We start from the raw sequence: 16,396 nt of genomic DNA on the forward strand, positions 1-16,396 counted from the left end.
TTTTTTTTTTTTCTTTATTCTCGTCTCATGTATCAGATAAAGTTTATTTAGGTTCTAAGGCCACACTAAAACTTATTTAAAATCCAAAGCATCATTATTTATTTATTTCTAAAAAAATATATACTTTTACACCTTTTCCCAACAGTGCCACTGTTTTTTTAATGCAATAACTTGTAACCCTTTGGCCAGGGTCATATCCAGAGAATTTTTTTGGGGGGGGGGAGGTACAAATGATTTTTCTGGGGTGGGGGGTATAAAAAACTTTCGAGAAAGCATCAAGGATTTGTTTATGTTCATTTTTGTTACGTTTTTACGAGTCGGATAAACATTTCGGGAAGGGTTTCAAACCCCCTAACCCTCCTGGATACGACCTTGCCTTTGACAAATCTCATTAGCCTCAGAAACAAAAGAAAAAATAAAACATAAAACGTAGAGTTAAAAACTTTTAATGACTAGTTTCGTTAAAAGGAGGAGGAGGGGCCGTTGCAAATAAAACTGCTTTGGCATGAAAGAAACAAAAAGAAAGGAGGTAAAATGGGAATAAGCAAGCTCCTAACAGCAAATAAATAACTTGATACAAAGTAAACAAGGTTCATACTTAACACTTGAAGAGTAGAAGTGCGCATTTGAAACGAGATATGTTTGAAAAACAAACACAAAATGAAAAATTCTAATGTCTGCAACTGTTTACATATTTACACTCATTTAAACTATTTACAGAATATCACATTTTCAGGCATTTAGTGGGTACTTAAGATTGTGAGTATATTGCAACGCTATTGCCCTCTGTTGCTATGTTGACCGGCACTTGACGAGATCAGCGGCACTGGCGGATATATTTGCATCATGTCCCTTAATTCCTCACAATCATCAGAAGGCGCCAAAATTTTGTTAGATTTTAAATTTTATGGTGAATGATAACAAGAAGTTTATCTTCAATAAAAAGAAAATCCTTTTTCGAGTTTGTAAAAAAAAATTATCTTTGGCTGCATGAATCCGCAACAAAACAAGTGATGATGGTGATGGAAAGAAGGATTAGTAGGAGCTGATCTGCATGGTATCCCTGAACTGGAATATGGTCAATTCCATTTTTCTGTCAATTGGATTTATAAACACGTATGGATTGTACGCTTAGTCCGACAAACTTTGCATTTAACTTCACAGCACCAATGAAAAGTGCAATTACATCGTTCAACAACTTCTTTGACTTCAGTCTTATATCCTCTGCCACAACACATTAAATCGCAGCCGTCCATACCTATGCTGCTTTCGTTACACACACGACCCTGAGTACCAGGAATTCCAAACTTCAAATTTTTTTCACAAAAATTTGGGGAGTTTTCGTAATAGACCAAGTCTTTCCGTGATGGTGGCTTGTGATCTGGATTTAAAGGCTTTAGTTGAGATAAAAATCTCTTTTTTGACTTTCCAGGAAGTCGGCCTGCGTTGTTAACAAGAACGCGCGAGGCGCCGTCAAATCTGTCTTTGAGTATGTCACCGACTGCTCGAAAAGAGGGTAGACGCATCCAGCAGGTTCGAACTGTGCATGAGCCACTCATGCCGTGGCACTTACATTCCTGCCTCATTCCACTCGAAACATGCTGAAAAAAGAAAACAAAGTTTATTTTATGGCAGCTTATTTCAAAGCCCAATAATTTCGAAGCTACAATTCACACTTTATAGATAGAAAATTATTCATATTATATATTCATGAGAATAAGCTAACATTATTTTTTGTTACTTTTAAATTTTTTATAAGATTGTAAGATTTTTTTTCTTTTGCAAGAGATTATTAGTGCTCAAACCCAAAAAGTATGGGTAACTTATAAGAGCGAAAACTGGCACTAGTGTTGGCAAAAAAACCATCAACGCTATCTAGCGTTTGGTGACACTTGGCACTTGTTCAAGCTTTGTAGTCGTTCTTCTGTCAGGAATTGACATCAGACACTTATTACTACACTATTTTTTACCAACCACATAAATTAGATTAAGTATTCTTGTTATTTCACTAAAAAGTGTTAAGTGTCGCCAAACGCTAGACGGCGTTGAGTTTTTTTGTCGACGCTAGTGCCAGTTTCCACTCTTGTAAGTTACCCATGCTCTTTGCACAAACTCTTCAAAGAAAAGCTTCCATTTCTTATACTGTTTGTTGGCACATGTTTTTAGGCAGATCTTTCGTCCACGTTTTTTTACATTTAACCGTACATAGAGACCTTTTTCACTAAAGCTTGAATTCCACATTCTTCTTCAAAAAAAGTTAGGTATATATGCTTGTGTAAGTTTCGGCTTAACAAATTCAAACACATTCGATTTCATTTTCACTATCCTTGGTACTTCAATTAAAATGAATTTAGAATATACATATTCAAGGCCGTATCCAGGGGGCGTGCCCCTCCCCCCTAGCGTAGTCTAAAGTAGTGTAATTTAGCCTACTTAATTAACTCAAGTTTGCGTTAATTAAACTTGCTCCTAACGCAAATTTATCGGATCAACCTATTTTGCGCCCCCCCCTAAACATGTTTTTCGGATCAACCTATTTTGCTCCCCCCCTAAAAAATCCTGGATCCACCCCTGGTTACCAGGTTTGAACTCCCAGAAAAAAACGTAGCAAAAATGTATATAAGCAAATTTTCGATGTGATTTCTAAGTTTTTGTATCCCTCCCCCCATCCGAAACAGCACCCCTTCCCCGGTGAACAAAAATCCTGGATACGCCCTTGTACACAGTATTCTAAATGTTACTTCTTCCTTGCTCTTCAACTCCTTTTTTACTCTTTAACAATGGTTACAAAATAAAACTGAAACCTGACCCTCCCCCCCCCCCCCGAAATTTTTTTTCAGACTCGTAAAACAGCAACAAAATGCATGTAAACAAATTTTTGAATTGTTTTTTAAGTTTTTTGCATCCCCTACCCATGAATAAAAATCCTGGATACGCCCTTGTACACAATACTCTAAATGTTACTTCTTCCTTGCTCTTCAACTCCTCCCTTACTCTTCAATACTAACATAAACCAAACATACTTTTAATTTCCTGACTATAGAGTGTTATAAGCATATTTAATTAATATATATATATATATATATATATATATATATATATATATATATATATATATATATATATATATATATATATATATATATATATATATATATATATATATATATATATATATATATATATATATATATATATATATATATATATATATATATATATATATATATATATATATATATATATATATATATATATATATATATATATATATATATATATATATATATATATATATATATATATATATATATATATATATATATATATATATATATATATATATATATATATATATATATATATATATATATATATATATATATATATATATATATATATATATATATATATATATATATATATATATATATATATATATATATATATATATATATATGCAATGCAATTTACATAAAAATACAATTCACCCCCCTATTTCTGAGGAATTTTTGCCAATGCTTCTTATATTAAAATACCTCATTTGATGGGTGTATCCAGCATTATCCTTTAGTCATTTTGAAAAAAGCCGGATGTTTTCTTCGAGAAAACTTCAACTCAGGGAAAATCCTGTATGCTTATTCAAATGAATCACTAATAACAACAGGAAATATTAAGTGATTCGGAACAGAGAAGGTCTTAAATTTGATTTAATTTTGTGGAAGAAAAATTTTACCAGGAGCTTTTGAATTTGTGCATTTCCGTGGAAATGTTATAAAACGATGGGGCAACTATGTAGCCAAATTTGTGGTTTTCTTTAATAGGAGGACTTATGAGGAGGCTGGAATTAGATCAACCCTAAAAAGGTCACTAAAAAATAAAATGTTTATAAAAATCGTCCGGCATGCTAATATATATTAATATTTGACCATTAATTCATATTGTATTTGCTGCATCTTGAAAAATCAAAGCTTTATCTATCCACGTTCATTCCAGATAGATTTTAACACCAGCACCTGAATTGGTGCTTGTCTTGTCTGTCATTAAATAAAAAAAAACAAGTTTCTTTAACTGAAAGTAAGGAGCGACTTTAAAACTTAAAACGAACAGAATTATTCCGTACATGGAAGGGGCTGTCCCCTCCTCAACGTCTTGCTCTTTACGCTAAAGTTTTTATTGTTTTAACAAATAGACTTGTTAGACAGAGTCTTTCCAAATTTAAGAATTTTATTTGAGTTTTTTTTTCTTATGGAAATTTCTTTCTAAGGCAACGAAGAAACTGACGAAGAAAACGGTTTGTTCTCAAGTTTTACACATCGTAAACTTGAGGGAGTGGCGTATAATACACAACTACCGGAATTTTTCATGGAGAGGTACAAAATTTCCCGGTATTATTAAAAGCCATCAGAAATAAAACTTTAAAAAAAATAATTTTTTCAACTGAAAGTAAGGAGCAAGTAAACTTAAAACGAACAGAAATTATTACGTATATGAAAGGAGCTGGTCTTTCCACAAAACCTTACTCATTACGCTAAAGTTTCGACTTTTGTCCTAATTTTGTAAGAACGATTCATGAAACACAATGGTCGTTTAATTAGAATAATAAGCTTTGTTTTAAATTAAAAAAAAACTTCAGCGTAAAGAACGGGGTCTTGAGGAGGAGGTAACCCCTTTCATATACGTAATAATTTTTGTTCGTTTTAAGTTTACTTGCTCCTTACTTTCAGTTGAAAAAACTCGTTTTTTTTGTTTTGTTTTTTTAATTTCTGATCGTTATTAAACAGTACCGGGAAATCCAGCTCTACTCCGTGAAAAATTCAAAATTGTTTTCTGACTTCAAACTGTCCAAATATTTTACCCCCCCCCCCTTATGTGCAAATATAGAGCATAAATTACATATTTCCTATCTATTCAATCACTTGTCTTTGTCTTGTCTCATGCTAAGATGAAAGAAACTAACGAAGAAACCAGTTTTTTCTCGAATTTTACACAGCGTAAACTTGAGTGAGTGGCGTATAACACACAAGTGTCAAAATTCGTTTCCCCTACGGAAAATAAAAAAAACAAAGCTCAAATAAAATTCTTAAATTTGGAAAGCCTTATTTTCCACGAAGGAGGGGTATTTACCGGGGAGTATTTTCCGCAAAGGGGGGGGTATTTTCTAAGGGTGTATTTTCCTCGGAGGGGGGGGGGATTTCAGGGGTATTTTCTGCGGGGGATATTTTCCGGGGGTATTTTCCACGGTTGGATATTTTTTGGGTAATTTTTTGGGTGGAGGTAAACGCCGGAGGGGGCGAACGCATAAATCCATTTAATATAATGTGTTCTGCGCGGCCTGCTTTCCGTAATTCTTTGTCATGGTTTCCATAATTTTGTTTATAAATTGTTATATTGTCATCATATTTTGTTACATCTCATTAGGATTAACCTAACTACACTTACTGAGTGCATTCCGTTTAACAGACAAGTACCACTGAATACAGACAAGTAGCATAATTTTGCGTTTTAAGGTGAAAACAGGGTACATTTCCAAAGTCTCCCTCTTTTTACATCTAACTTTCAACAAAGAAATCGTAATCACCATATGGCAGTCAAATAAAGTTGTCCCCTTTTTTGCGAACAAAAGTTTAAATCGCACGATTACAGTTTGAATCTTAAACACGCTAATTTTCTACTTTTTTTCGTTGATAACCTCTTATTGCCCCAGAGTTTAATAACTTAATCCACAGCCAGTAATCTATTACTGAATATGAAAACTAAATACCGCTTCTGTGATGTAGATACCAAATATGGCTAAAATTAGTTACGCCCAGGTCTTATATCAGCCGAAAAAGACATAGAAGATCCTACCCGTTGCTCTGTTAAATGCCTCATAATCTTTGCATTTAGTGACTGATAAAGCTATAGATTTTGAATTATTGTTTGCTTGGAACCATGTAAACTCATCCGAGTTCGATATATTTATTTCTAAGCTGTTACTATACACGCGATCATGAGTTATGGCCTGTTTCTGCTTCGATGGATTCTTGCGTTTAGCAATTTAAATTTTTGTTTTCGGTGAGCTGTTCAATAACATATGCGCACTGATACCCCAACTTTATTGCGGCACAAATATTTCTCCGAGGTCTACCTGTGCTCCAAGGGGTTATCTGCTAATCACGCCGCAAGTGTTGAAGGCATACATCAAACACACAAACAGTGGCGCCAATTCGCAAAAATGCTTGAACCCTCCCCCTCCCCTCTTAAGAAGAAAAGTAAGAAAAACTAGTTTATTTACCCCCAAAAGTCAAAATTTCATGAGACTTTCGGCTTGGTTTTGAGGCTGGCAGTCCAGTTTCTAAAACTAGTGGCTTTAGTGCCATTTTATTGAGACTCCTGGATCGAGAGTAGCGAGCCTGATATATTACGTGAATACACAAACAGTTGCGCTAGTTCGCAAAAATGCAGGAGGAAGGGCAAAGCCATATATAGGGGAGGGTTTCCGGGCTTGAACCCCTCCCCCTTCCCTTTGAAATTTCGTCCCACTCGTAAAAAAGTAACGAAAATGCAGACAAGCAAAAATACTCCCCGAACGAACAAAAATACTCCCCCCCCCCAAAAAAAAAAACTCAGATGTGGTAATGGGGGTCAAGGACTTTTCTTCATTTTTTCCGACGAAAATACTAAAAAATGGTATGTTTCAAAATCCCCCTGTCCCCCAATTGCAACACTGCACACAGACAGATTATGATACAAAAAACGAAAAATCTGTCATTTGATGGGGGCAAGAACTTATTTCTGTGGGGACGGGCTATTATGTCGGGTCGGGAGATGGGATATGTCTACGCTCAAAGGGTTATCTACTAAATTGCATCGTATTAAATGGTATGTTCGTATTAAAAGGGTTACCTACTATATTGTAGGTGGGAAGAACGAAGCATGGAGGATGAAAATGAAACAAACGAAAAATCAGTCAGGTGTTGGAAGCAGGCAAGTACGTAAGCAATTTCTCAGACCACACTGCATAAGTATAACAAAACTTAGGACAACGGAAAAAAGTGAAAAAAGAAGAAAAACACAAATATGTCAGTCGACACTTCGACTCTGCAGTCCTCAGTGTACAAAGAAAAAGAAAGTAGACAAAAATCCAAGGAGAAAAAATCTTAAACCCAAAAAAGAGGATAGTCACTTTCTCAAGTAACGGCGAAAAGGCGACTGACTGGGTTGCCACGCGGTGAAAAAAAAGATTTGAGTGATTTTTGGTTGAATTAGGGATTTTCTTCAATAATCTAGTGATCATAGATTTCTTTTTAGTCAGTGATCCAAGGCTTGCTATCGTTCAAAAAAGGGAAGGGGTGGCTCACATCAGCTGCAGGTGGTTTGAGGGTAGATTCTAAGGTAAATGGGGGCGCTTACAATGAATATCTAGGTGCACAAGTTCGCACGATTGTAGAACATGGTCATTTTAGCCTATAAAGACGTCATACCGCTCTTGATTTTTTTTTTTTTTACATAGTAAAATAGACTGAAAACTTTATAAACTTAACATATTCTGAATCCTGATGAAAATTACTTTCACCTGGTATTTTTAGTTTTTCCCCACAACTTTTATTTCTTTGGTTAATCCCTATTTAATTTTGAAAACAAGGTTTTTCAATATACTTTTTCTTATTTTTTTCGGTTTTTCTGAAATTTTGCCTACATAAGTACATATTTTTATGCTTTATTTGAATTCTGCTCGTCATTACGGTCTAAACTTTGTGCCTCTTTTACAAAAAATATTAATTCTTGAGCAGCTATTTATTTTTTCTGAATAGCGTCATAGCTTTCAGAAATTAGCGTACAATGACCAGTTTTTATTTATTTATTATTTTTTTTAGCTGTTAAAAAATGAAAACGAATCAAACTGCACATCATCGGGACCGTCCGAATGTCCTATACATATTGTTAATAAAAACAGAGTCTATACTTAAATCTGCAAGAATATATAAGCGTTTGAACAAGAAAATCCCCCCCCCCATAAAAAAAGAAAATTTTCTGAATAGTGGCGTTTTACTCTAAATATTTTCGACACAACCTATAATTTTTATTTCACCTAACGATAGATCGCTCTTTTCTGAATCAAATAGTCTATTTACATCCTATACAACTAATATTTTTACCCAGGAAACAAAAAAAAACCAATAGATGCCTCGTTCTGCGATCGCATGCGCGAATTCGGTTTCCACAGCAATAAGAAAAAAGTCGAGCATCTTACATGTCGGGTTTTAGTTGCATAAAGTACTTAGCCATAAAAGGCTAATTTCTCCTTTATAGGCTAAAGTAGTCAAGTTCTACATTAGTGCGAGCATGTGCACCCCGATATTCGCTTTAAGCACCTTAGATTACCCCGGCAGCAATACTCAAACCTACTGCGGCTGATGTGAGCCACCCCTTTCTTTTTTGAACGATAGCGAGCCTTGGATCACTGACTATTGCATAAAGAACTGAAAACTACAACATAAAAGGAAAGGATTTAGGATATTTATCTTATCTAGCTAAAGGTAAGGATTCCGGCAACAACGATTTTAGGGGGTCTCAGTTGTCTTGCGTGAGGTACACCATGTTGGTGCAACTAGTTCTAAAGCTTGTAACCAGATAGGAGATTCGTTGGACAGCATTGCTCCGCTTTTCTCGAAGTGCAACAAGTCCAGATCTATCATAAGGAATCATAGCCTCAGGATCAACTATTTAGATCTTAATCGTACCGGAAACGACTATCTTTATGCTGAAAGAGCTGCGGACTAGGTATCACTTTTAAACGCCACAAAAGAGATGATTCCTATTTTCTTCGCACCTTAAAATCATGAATACGCCGCAGTTGCGCTTGACTACCTAGAAGAAATGCTACGCCTGCCTGAAAAGCGCCAGAAGTTCACAGAGAGTTTGTAAGTGGCAATTTTATTGTTACGAAAATAAGCAAGCCGTTTTGCTGCATTGCATGAAATCTGGCTTTAGATTTGGCCGTGAATCTGTACATTAAAGGTCATCGAGGAGTTTCTGTTATCGTTGGTGCGACAACGACTGAAAATGCCAGGGATCGATATCCCGCGACTGTCCCTTTTCTCACAACAGTCACAAAAATGTTGAAAGCAAACCATAACATGGATGACAAGTCAATAAACCATCATGAAGATACCACTGCGCTTATGAATGTGACAATAAAAGGTGAGAATCGGGCTATGGACTTGGTAGAGTTGCTCAGAAACCCATTCAAGACGACGAGAACAGAGGTGTACAACTTTATGACAGGAGATAGAGCTCCAGAAGCCGTAGCAAATAATCTTCTGAACTTCCGAGACATTGGCTTCGAAGCCATGAGCTCATATCTCGACGGGACATCCACAAAAGTAAAAGTTGACATAGTACAAACTTTTACCTCTTTTGCTGAAAAATGAAAAAAGAAACAGCCACAAAAAATTTTTATGGGGAAACTGATAGCTTAAACGAGCTCTGCATCTTGGAAATTCAACACAAACTTCGTCCCTCTGTGAGCTGCTGAAGTACGATCTTCATTCATATCCAGCCTCACTTGCAGTATTATCATCAATTCGTAGAGGGCCTCAGCTATATATTGGTACAAAGTTAACAGCCTTGGACTACATTCTGCAACAGTCTGGCTTGCAGTCATGGCCAAAAATGATTCCACATATGCTTTTTGAAGACTCTTCTCGATCTGACCATATAGTTGATGTCATGAGTGTCATAAGGTGTTATCGACCAGAACAAAATGAGACGCTAGCAGATTTTGGAACAAGAGTTTACGAAGGAATTCTTAGGAACATACCCGAAGCTTGTCAGTCTATCCATTTGGTTGGTGACAGGTATGACGGTCTTAGTGACGATAGAACCAAGATGACCACTCGTTCAACCTCAAAGAAGCCTCTGGCTGTCGAGAAAGAAGAGGAGATCCTAGAGGAAATATTTCCAGCCCATTCACTTCCTCCAGCAAAGTTGCAACACTCTAGGACGGGATTCTCAGTAGTCGCTCAGCCAAAGATCGACTCTTGAAAGTTCTTTTTCGTGGTCTGGGAGTACACAATTTTGACCCGTCCAATGGTTCATCTTGCTGGAGGTTTCGAGAGTCGATAGAGTTGTTACCGTTACGCCCCATGGTAGCTCTGTTGATGACAATATCTCATCTTGCCATGAGGAGGCAGACACTCGGGCGTTGTACCACACAGCAGTTGCCACAAGACGAAAGAGCACACTTGTGATAATACAAGCCAACGATACTGATATCATCTTACTAGCTGCATAGTTCTTCCAGTATCTTGTTCGTCTTGGCCTCAAGCCGCTCTGGGTTAAGTTTCCATGCTACTGCATACCAATCCATACGGCAGCACAAAAATTAGGATTAACATTTTGCAACGCCTTGCCGCTTGTCCACAGCTTGAGTGGATGTGACACCACAAGCTTTCTGTATGGACTTGGACAGGTCCACTTTTTTTGAGCTGCGAAGTCTTCAGAAGCTTTGTTGGGCCATGAGGTGATGAAGTTCGAGCCCTTGCAGAGAAGCCATAATCTGTGCAAAGTGATGGTTTAGTCAACGTCTGTAAGCAGCTTGTGACTAAAGTGTATGGCAGAAGTGCGACTAATTTCAACAGTCTGAATGATCTTCGAGCACATTTGTACTCAAGATTGGAGGATATTCGGCGTTTACCAACAACTGATATTTCGTTTCTGCTTCATTGAAAAGGTGCATTTTCCAGTAACTGATTTGGATCCAAAGCCAAAAACCCTGTATTCATTTACCTCAGGCTACCGATATGGGCTAGAGAATTGAAGATCATGAACTGAAACCAGACCTAGTTTCTGCGATGCCGCATGGGCTAGCATCGCTTTCTTTTTGCAACTATGACAAGACGAGGTGCGACTCGCACTGCAAACGCTCCAAGATAGGTTTCTATGACTGCACATGCAAGTGTTAAGCTGACCCCCAAAAATGCCTACTTTCCGATGTGAATCAGAAAAAGTCTGAAGACGAAGATAAAGAAGAAAAAGAGATTTTAGCCACCGTTTCATATTCAGTTTTAAATATTTGATTATTAATTTGATTTGCTAATAAAATGCTAATGCAGTCGTCTAAACCTTACTTTCAGCTGATCACGACAGTTAACGTTTACTACTCAGTTGCCGCTGACCCAATCTAACCAATTAGATCATTAACCCCTGCTATGCTGGAATTTAAAGAAAATAGTATCTTAAATCAGCCTTAGTCTCACCTCTGCACCACACGTTCACACAGCTTCGCCACCTTAAGGCTCGTATATTAGCCTACGTAAGAAAGATTGTATCTACTACTACAGAAAAAATAAATAGTTGCTCAAGAACTAAGATTTTTTGGAAAAGAGGCTCATGGTTGGACTCGTGATGATGACCAGAATTCAAATAGAGCATAAAAAATATACCAAATTCGCGTAAGCGATTGCAAAACTAAGCATCTGTTTTTTGTTTTTTGTTTTTTTTTCTGGTTAAAAATATTAGTTGTATAGAATGTAAATGCATCGTTTCATTCAAGAAAGAGCGATCTATCGTTTGGTGAGATAAAAATCATTGTCTCGAAAATATTTCGAGTAAAACGGCACTATTCAAAAAATTTTCTTTTTTGGGGGGAAAATTTTCTTGTTCAAACACTTATATATTCTTGCAGATTCAAGTATCAACTTTTCTTTATTAACACCGTATAAAAGACATTTGGACGGTTCGAATGATGTGCAGTTTGATTCGTTTTCATTTATTTTTTTAACAGCTAAAAAAAAACTTGGTCATTGTAAGCTAATTTCTGAAAGCTATGACGTTATTTAGAAAAAATAAATAGTTGCTCAAGAATTATGATGTTTTGGAAAAGAGGCACATAGTTTGACTCGTAATGACAAGCAGAATTCAAATAAAGCATAAAAAAATATACTAATGTAGGCAAAAATTTTAGAAAAACCGAAAAAACTAAGAAAAAGTATATTTAAAAACCTCGTTTTCAAAATTAAACAAGGGCTAACAAAAAAGTAAAGGTTGTTGGGAAAAACTAAAAATACCAGGTGAAAATAATTGTTCTTAGGATTCAGAATGTTTTAAGTTTATAAAGTTTTCAGTTTATTTTACCGTGTAAATAAAATCAAGATCGGTATGACGTCGTTATAGGCCAAATTTGACTTTATAGGCTAAAATGACCATGTTCTACACGCGTGCGAACTTGAGTGCCCCAATAGTCGCTATCAGCGCCCCCGATTACCCTAGAAACCACCCTCAAACCAACTGCAGCGATTGTGAGCCACCCCTTGAAATATAACGGTCCCTGGATAACTGACTATTTGTGTTACAGCGAAATTTGTCATGTCTTATGCTAAGACGTAAATTGTCTACATCAGAGTCTTATAAATAGCCTAAACGTTTTCCATGTGCAATTTATTGTTTTATTTTCTACAAAATTAATTTCTCAGATTATCAATTTTACGTCACATTACATATCGGTCACAAGTTGGAACAAAGATAATCGACTGAATGTTCAGCCATGAAAGAAGTGCCAAGGAGAATCAGTTCATATCAAACCGGTCATATGCAATTTATATAATAGGTACCGAATGGTACTGATACAATAGGTACGGTCGATGACAATAGGGCTTACTTCCGTGTTACCTATTTTGCCCTCATAATTTCAGCTAGACTGCATCAAACGGCAAGAAAAATGAAATGCAATAAGACAAGAAAAAAGTCGTAATTCTACATAGCAAAATACGGTTAAAATAATATAGGCTACTAACGACTGTTTACCCTTTACTGTGCCCCCCCCCCAAAAAAAACACAAAAAAAAATCTTGCGTTACACGAATCCATGATAAATTTGCCCACATTCCCAGCTAATAATATCACTTATTTATTTGTGGGGATAATATAAGTTTAACCATACCTACATTCCTTAACGAGTAAATTAATTAACACTGAGTAAACTAAACCTTTAAAAGTTATTTGATATTCAAAACAAAGACATTTACTTTTCTTACCCTTGATGAAAATGAAACTTTAGGAAATAAATAAAAGACATCGATAAAGGTATTAAAGGGGTTCGCTGCTCAAACAAGTGCGCAGAGAGAGCGAATCCCATCTTGTAATTTTTATATTTTCAATCAAATTATTTATCTTTTTAATATAGCATTCTGAATGCTCTGGCCCTCGTTCCTTCCCTAAGATTAGTCCCTGCTTAATTTTCTGTAAACGTGATCTAGGAATGGGATATAAAGAGAGAAACCTACGCCTTGCGTTAGCATGAAGCAGAGGCACTACCCGGACCCTTCCCTCAGCAAAAAAAAATAAACCCATATCCCCTCCTTCATAAGCGACAAACAATTGCACACATTTGCGCGCCTGTTGCCATTAATCTATGATACGGTCAAAAATCAAGAAAATAAAGGAAAAATTTCTTGTTGATAATAAATGCTCAATAGGTTGAGATATCAAGAGGTCCAAAAAAGAAACACTCATTTTTTATACCCTTGGAGTGATATATCGACAGGTTATTCATTTTTCAATAATGGCAGCTATAAATAAAATCTGGATCTTTTATGTTGGTATAAGCAGTTTTAATTCAACACAATCTCAGGTTATATATGTATTTATTAAGAAATGTCTGCGACCAAACCGAGTTTTTACGTCAATGATTTTAACTATTGAAAAAGTAAATTATAAAAGATTGTTGGTCTCCTATAGGGCTTCGTGTTGTTTGGTCAACGGGGGAGGGTTAGCTGAAAAGTAATAAAACCCTACTGAATTCCAATATGATTGAGTCATTAAAGCGTCATTAGATAAGATTAATAGTTGATACACGGATGAAACTATACAAGCGATGCGTGGTAATAAATAATAGTTTTCAAGAGCAATGTGGTTTTCAAAAAGGTGAAAATCTTTGAAAACCAGTTGTTTCACGAATTTAATCCAGTTTTATAATGTCTGACAACTACTTCATTTACAAGTTTGTGAGCTGTTCAATAAACTAAATCAGCGCATGTATAAGCACAAACCGAGAAGTGGCCCACTTAAAAATTGTACACACAAGATCATGCGTACCGCACGTAGAAAAATACGTGTCACGCATGGCGACGAGTGTGTCATACGTGATGTGTAGAGACATGGTGTTGCGGGAGTGTGCCATCAGTTGTAAAATAAGTGGTGCTCCTAGATATACAGCCGGTAGCAGAAAGTGGGCAGTCAAAACTAAATCAGAACAAATGTAGCAATCAAGGCCGACTCCAAGGAGGCAGATAGATGGGCCTGAACCCCTCCCCCACCCACCAAATGTTTGTCCAACTTGTAAAAATGTAGCAAAAATGGATATAAAGAAATTTAGAGATACATTTCTAAAGTCTTTCTTGCAACTCCCTTCCCCGAAAAATTTCCCCCTGAACAAAAATCCTGGATACGACCCTGGTAGCAATATATCTTTTTGCAGATAATTAGTATGGGGGACTCACCTATAGCCCAAAGTCCAGGGCTATAGGTATAAGACCATGGCTCTTACCATGCTGTCGAAAGTCAACAATGCTAAGAAATGGCACCTATCCGTTATGCTAAGCGTTAAGGATATACGTCAGCTTTCTCGTGTTTTCATAAAAGATTTTTTTTTTGTTTTTTTACTAAAATATCAAAAACGTATTTTTCAAAATCTAGGGAGGTAATCGCCTCCAGGCTCAACCCCAATTGGCTTCCCTCCCAGTATTGTCGGTTTTACCGATGGTACCAAACTGCGTTTTCTCAAAGGGGACATGACTGGGAATTTATACCTGGGGTACCGACCTGACGAGTGACGTTTTACCCAGAAATGCGTCATATTTTCTTGGATGTTCAAAAGCATATTTGCCGTCTTGAGATACTCTATATTTTCTATTTGGAGGGGAAACGCCAAGCGTAGGACCCCTCATGGACGCCCAATAGTTGTAGAAAATGTAAAAACTTAGATTGGGGTAAATGAAAAACTTAGGTGGGAGGGGGGAAATGCAATGTCGCAAACAGACGGGATTTTATGAAAATATAAGAAATATGAGAAAAACTTAACAGCCATTAAGTCTTTGGGATGAATTTTGAGACAATTTTTCTTGCCTCTATGAAGGAACCTTGTCTTCAATCTCAAACAAATGTTACTTAAAGTGCTTTTATACAAAGTACTTAATTACAAAACTTAAGTGCGAAAGTAGAGAATTGCTTACAAAAGTACTTACTGCTCTCCCAGCTTCATTATTGTGTAGATTAACAAGACATCTCATATCCCTTGCCTTTTCACCAGCATCCACGAATTCTCTAGAAAATTTCATTCCAAACTGAATGTTGTCGGAACATCCACCCCATTCCCAATCAGAACCAGAAGGGCCGCGCTGAGTGTAGTCACATGTACATGATTCAATAGTTCCTTCTGAGCATGCTCGTGCCACAGAGTGAGTGACGGCAGCACTTGTGATTGGAGTAAATGAAAGACGTCTCTCGACAGGCTGGAAAGTCAACAAGCGCTTAAAATAATCATTTGCAGAATAAGGATTTATGCAGACGGGTACCACCTAGCATTTTCTAGGGAGCCCTACATCACGCTAAATAGGTTTCGATGTTGTTCAGTTGCGTCAATTCAAAACATTTAGGACGAGGCAATAATTCTTCTTTTGAAATCAAGATACTGAACAGCATTGCAGGCACTTACGCAAGGGGGGTGGGGGATCCAAATTTTTCAGAATTTTCAAACTTACCTAAAACAGGGGGTGGCGGTAAATTCGTTGCTTCAAGAAATATTCGGCTAATCTATGCAGACCCAGTTTCTTCACCTTCTCTGTTATGACAGTCATAAAAATGAAAAAAAAAACTAGAATCTGGTTTTCCAGATTTGAGAAAAAAGTTGTTTTCCTCTAAAGCATGATCCTCACCAAGAAATATGCTCTAGCTGATATCCCTCCTTCGTTACACATACAAACAAGCCAGAGCCTCCCAAGCTGAAATTTAATAGCAGCCCTGGTCTATAAAAAAAACTAATAAGACCTAGAAGTGAAGCTGATCGATCAAAAACAAAATAAAAAAAACACTGATATCATATAGCACCTCCCATGTCTTTCAAGCTCCCCTCCTTCCTCCCGTCTTTCCCGTAGATACAGTAATATCAAGATACTTTAGGTTGTGATGCAGGTTATATCTTTTTTTTTTCTTTTTTTTTACTATCTACCTCGCTGAACCAGGTGGATAAAAATGTATGGTTTGCCGCTAGTCTTTCGCATTATTTTGTCCCTAAGTTATCTGCATCTATTGAAAGCTTGTTCAATCGTTCATTCAATTTGTTCAGTTTGTTCAATCGTCGATCTTGAAGTATCTTTGATTTCTTTTTTTAGGGAATTACCTCAGTATCTTTAATT

The 16,396-nt window shown here is 36.4% G+C and overlaps 1 protein-coding gene across 1 annotated transcript; it reads right to left on the reverse strand.

Annotated features, from left to right (window-relative positions):
- Nucleotides 1-291: 291 nt before the first annotated feature.
- LOC148946335 (protein Wnt-1-like) lies at nt 292-15,475 on the reverse strand. Its single transcript, XM_089098383.1, has 2 exons — nt 15,227-15,475; nt 292-1,601 (listed from the first exon to the last, which is right to left on the reverse strand). The coding sequence occupies exons 1-2, from the start codon at nt 15,317-15,319 to the stop codon at nt 1,107-1,109; spliced, it is 588 nt and encodes a 195-aa protein (XP_088954509.1). The 5' UTR covers nt 15,320-15,475; the 3' UTR covers nt 292-1,106.
- Nucleotides 15,476-16,396: the final 921 nt, after the last annotated feature.

The sequence above is a fragment of the Artemia sp. Qi Xiang Cuo genome, chromosome 12 (genome assembly GCF_049724085.1).
Source record: "Artemia sp. Qi Xiang Cuo chromosome 12, ASM4972408v1, whole genome shotgun sequence".
In the NCBI taxonomy this organism is placed as follows: domain Eukaryota; kingdom Metazoa; phylum Arthropoda; class Branchiopoda; order Anostraca; family Artemiidae; genus Artemia; species Artemia sp. Qi Xiang Cuo.

Coding starts and splice junctions, on each gene's coding strand:
- LOC148946335 (XM_089098383.1), bottom strand. CDS start 15,319: ATGAAATTTTCTAGAGAATTCGTGGATGCTGGTGAAAAGGCAAGGGAT. Junction 1,602..15,226: donor ATAATGAAGCTGGGAGAGCA/GTAAGTACTTTT, acceptor TTCTTTTTTCAG/CATGTTTCGAGTGGAATGAG.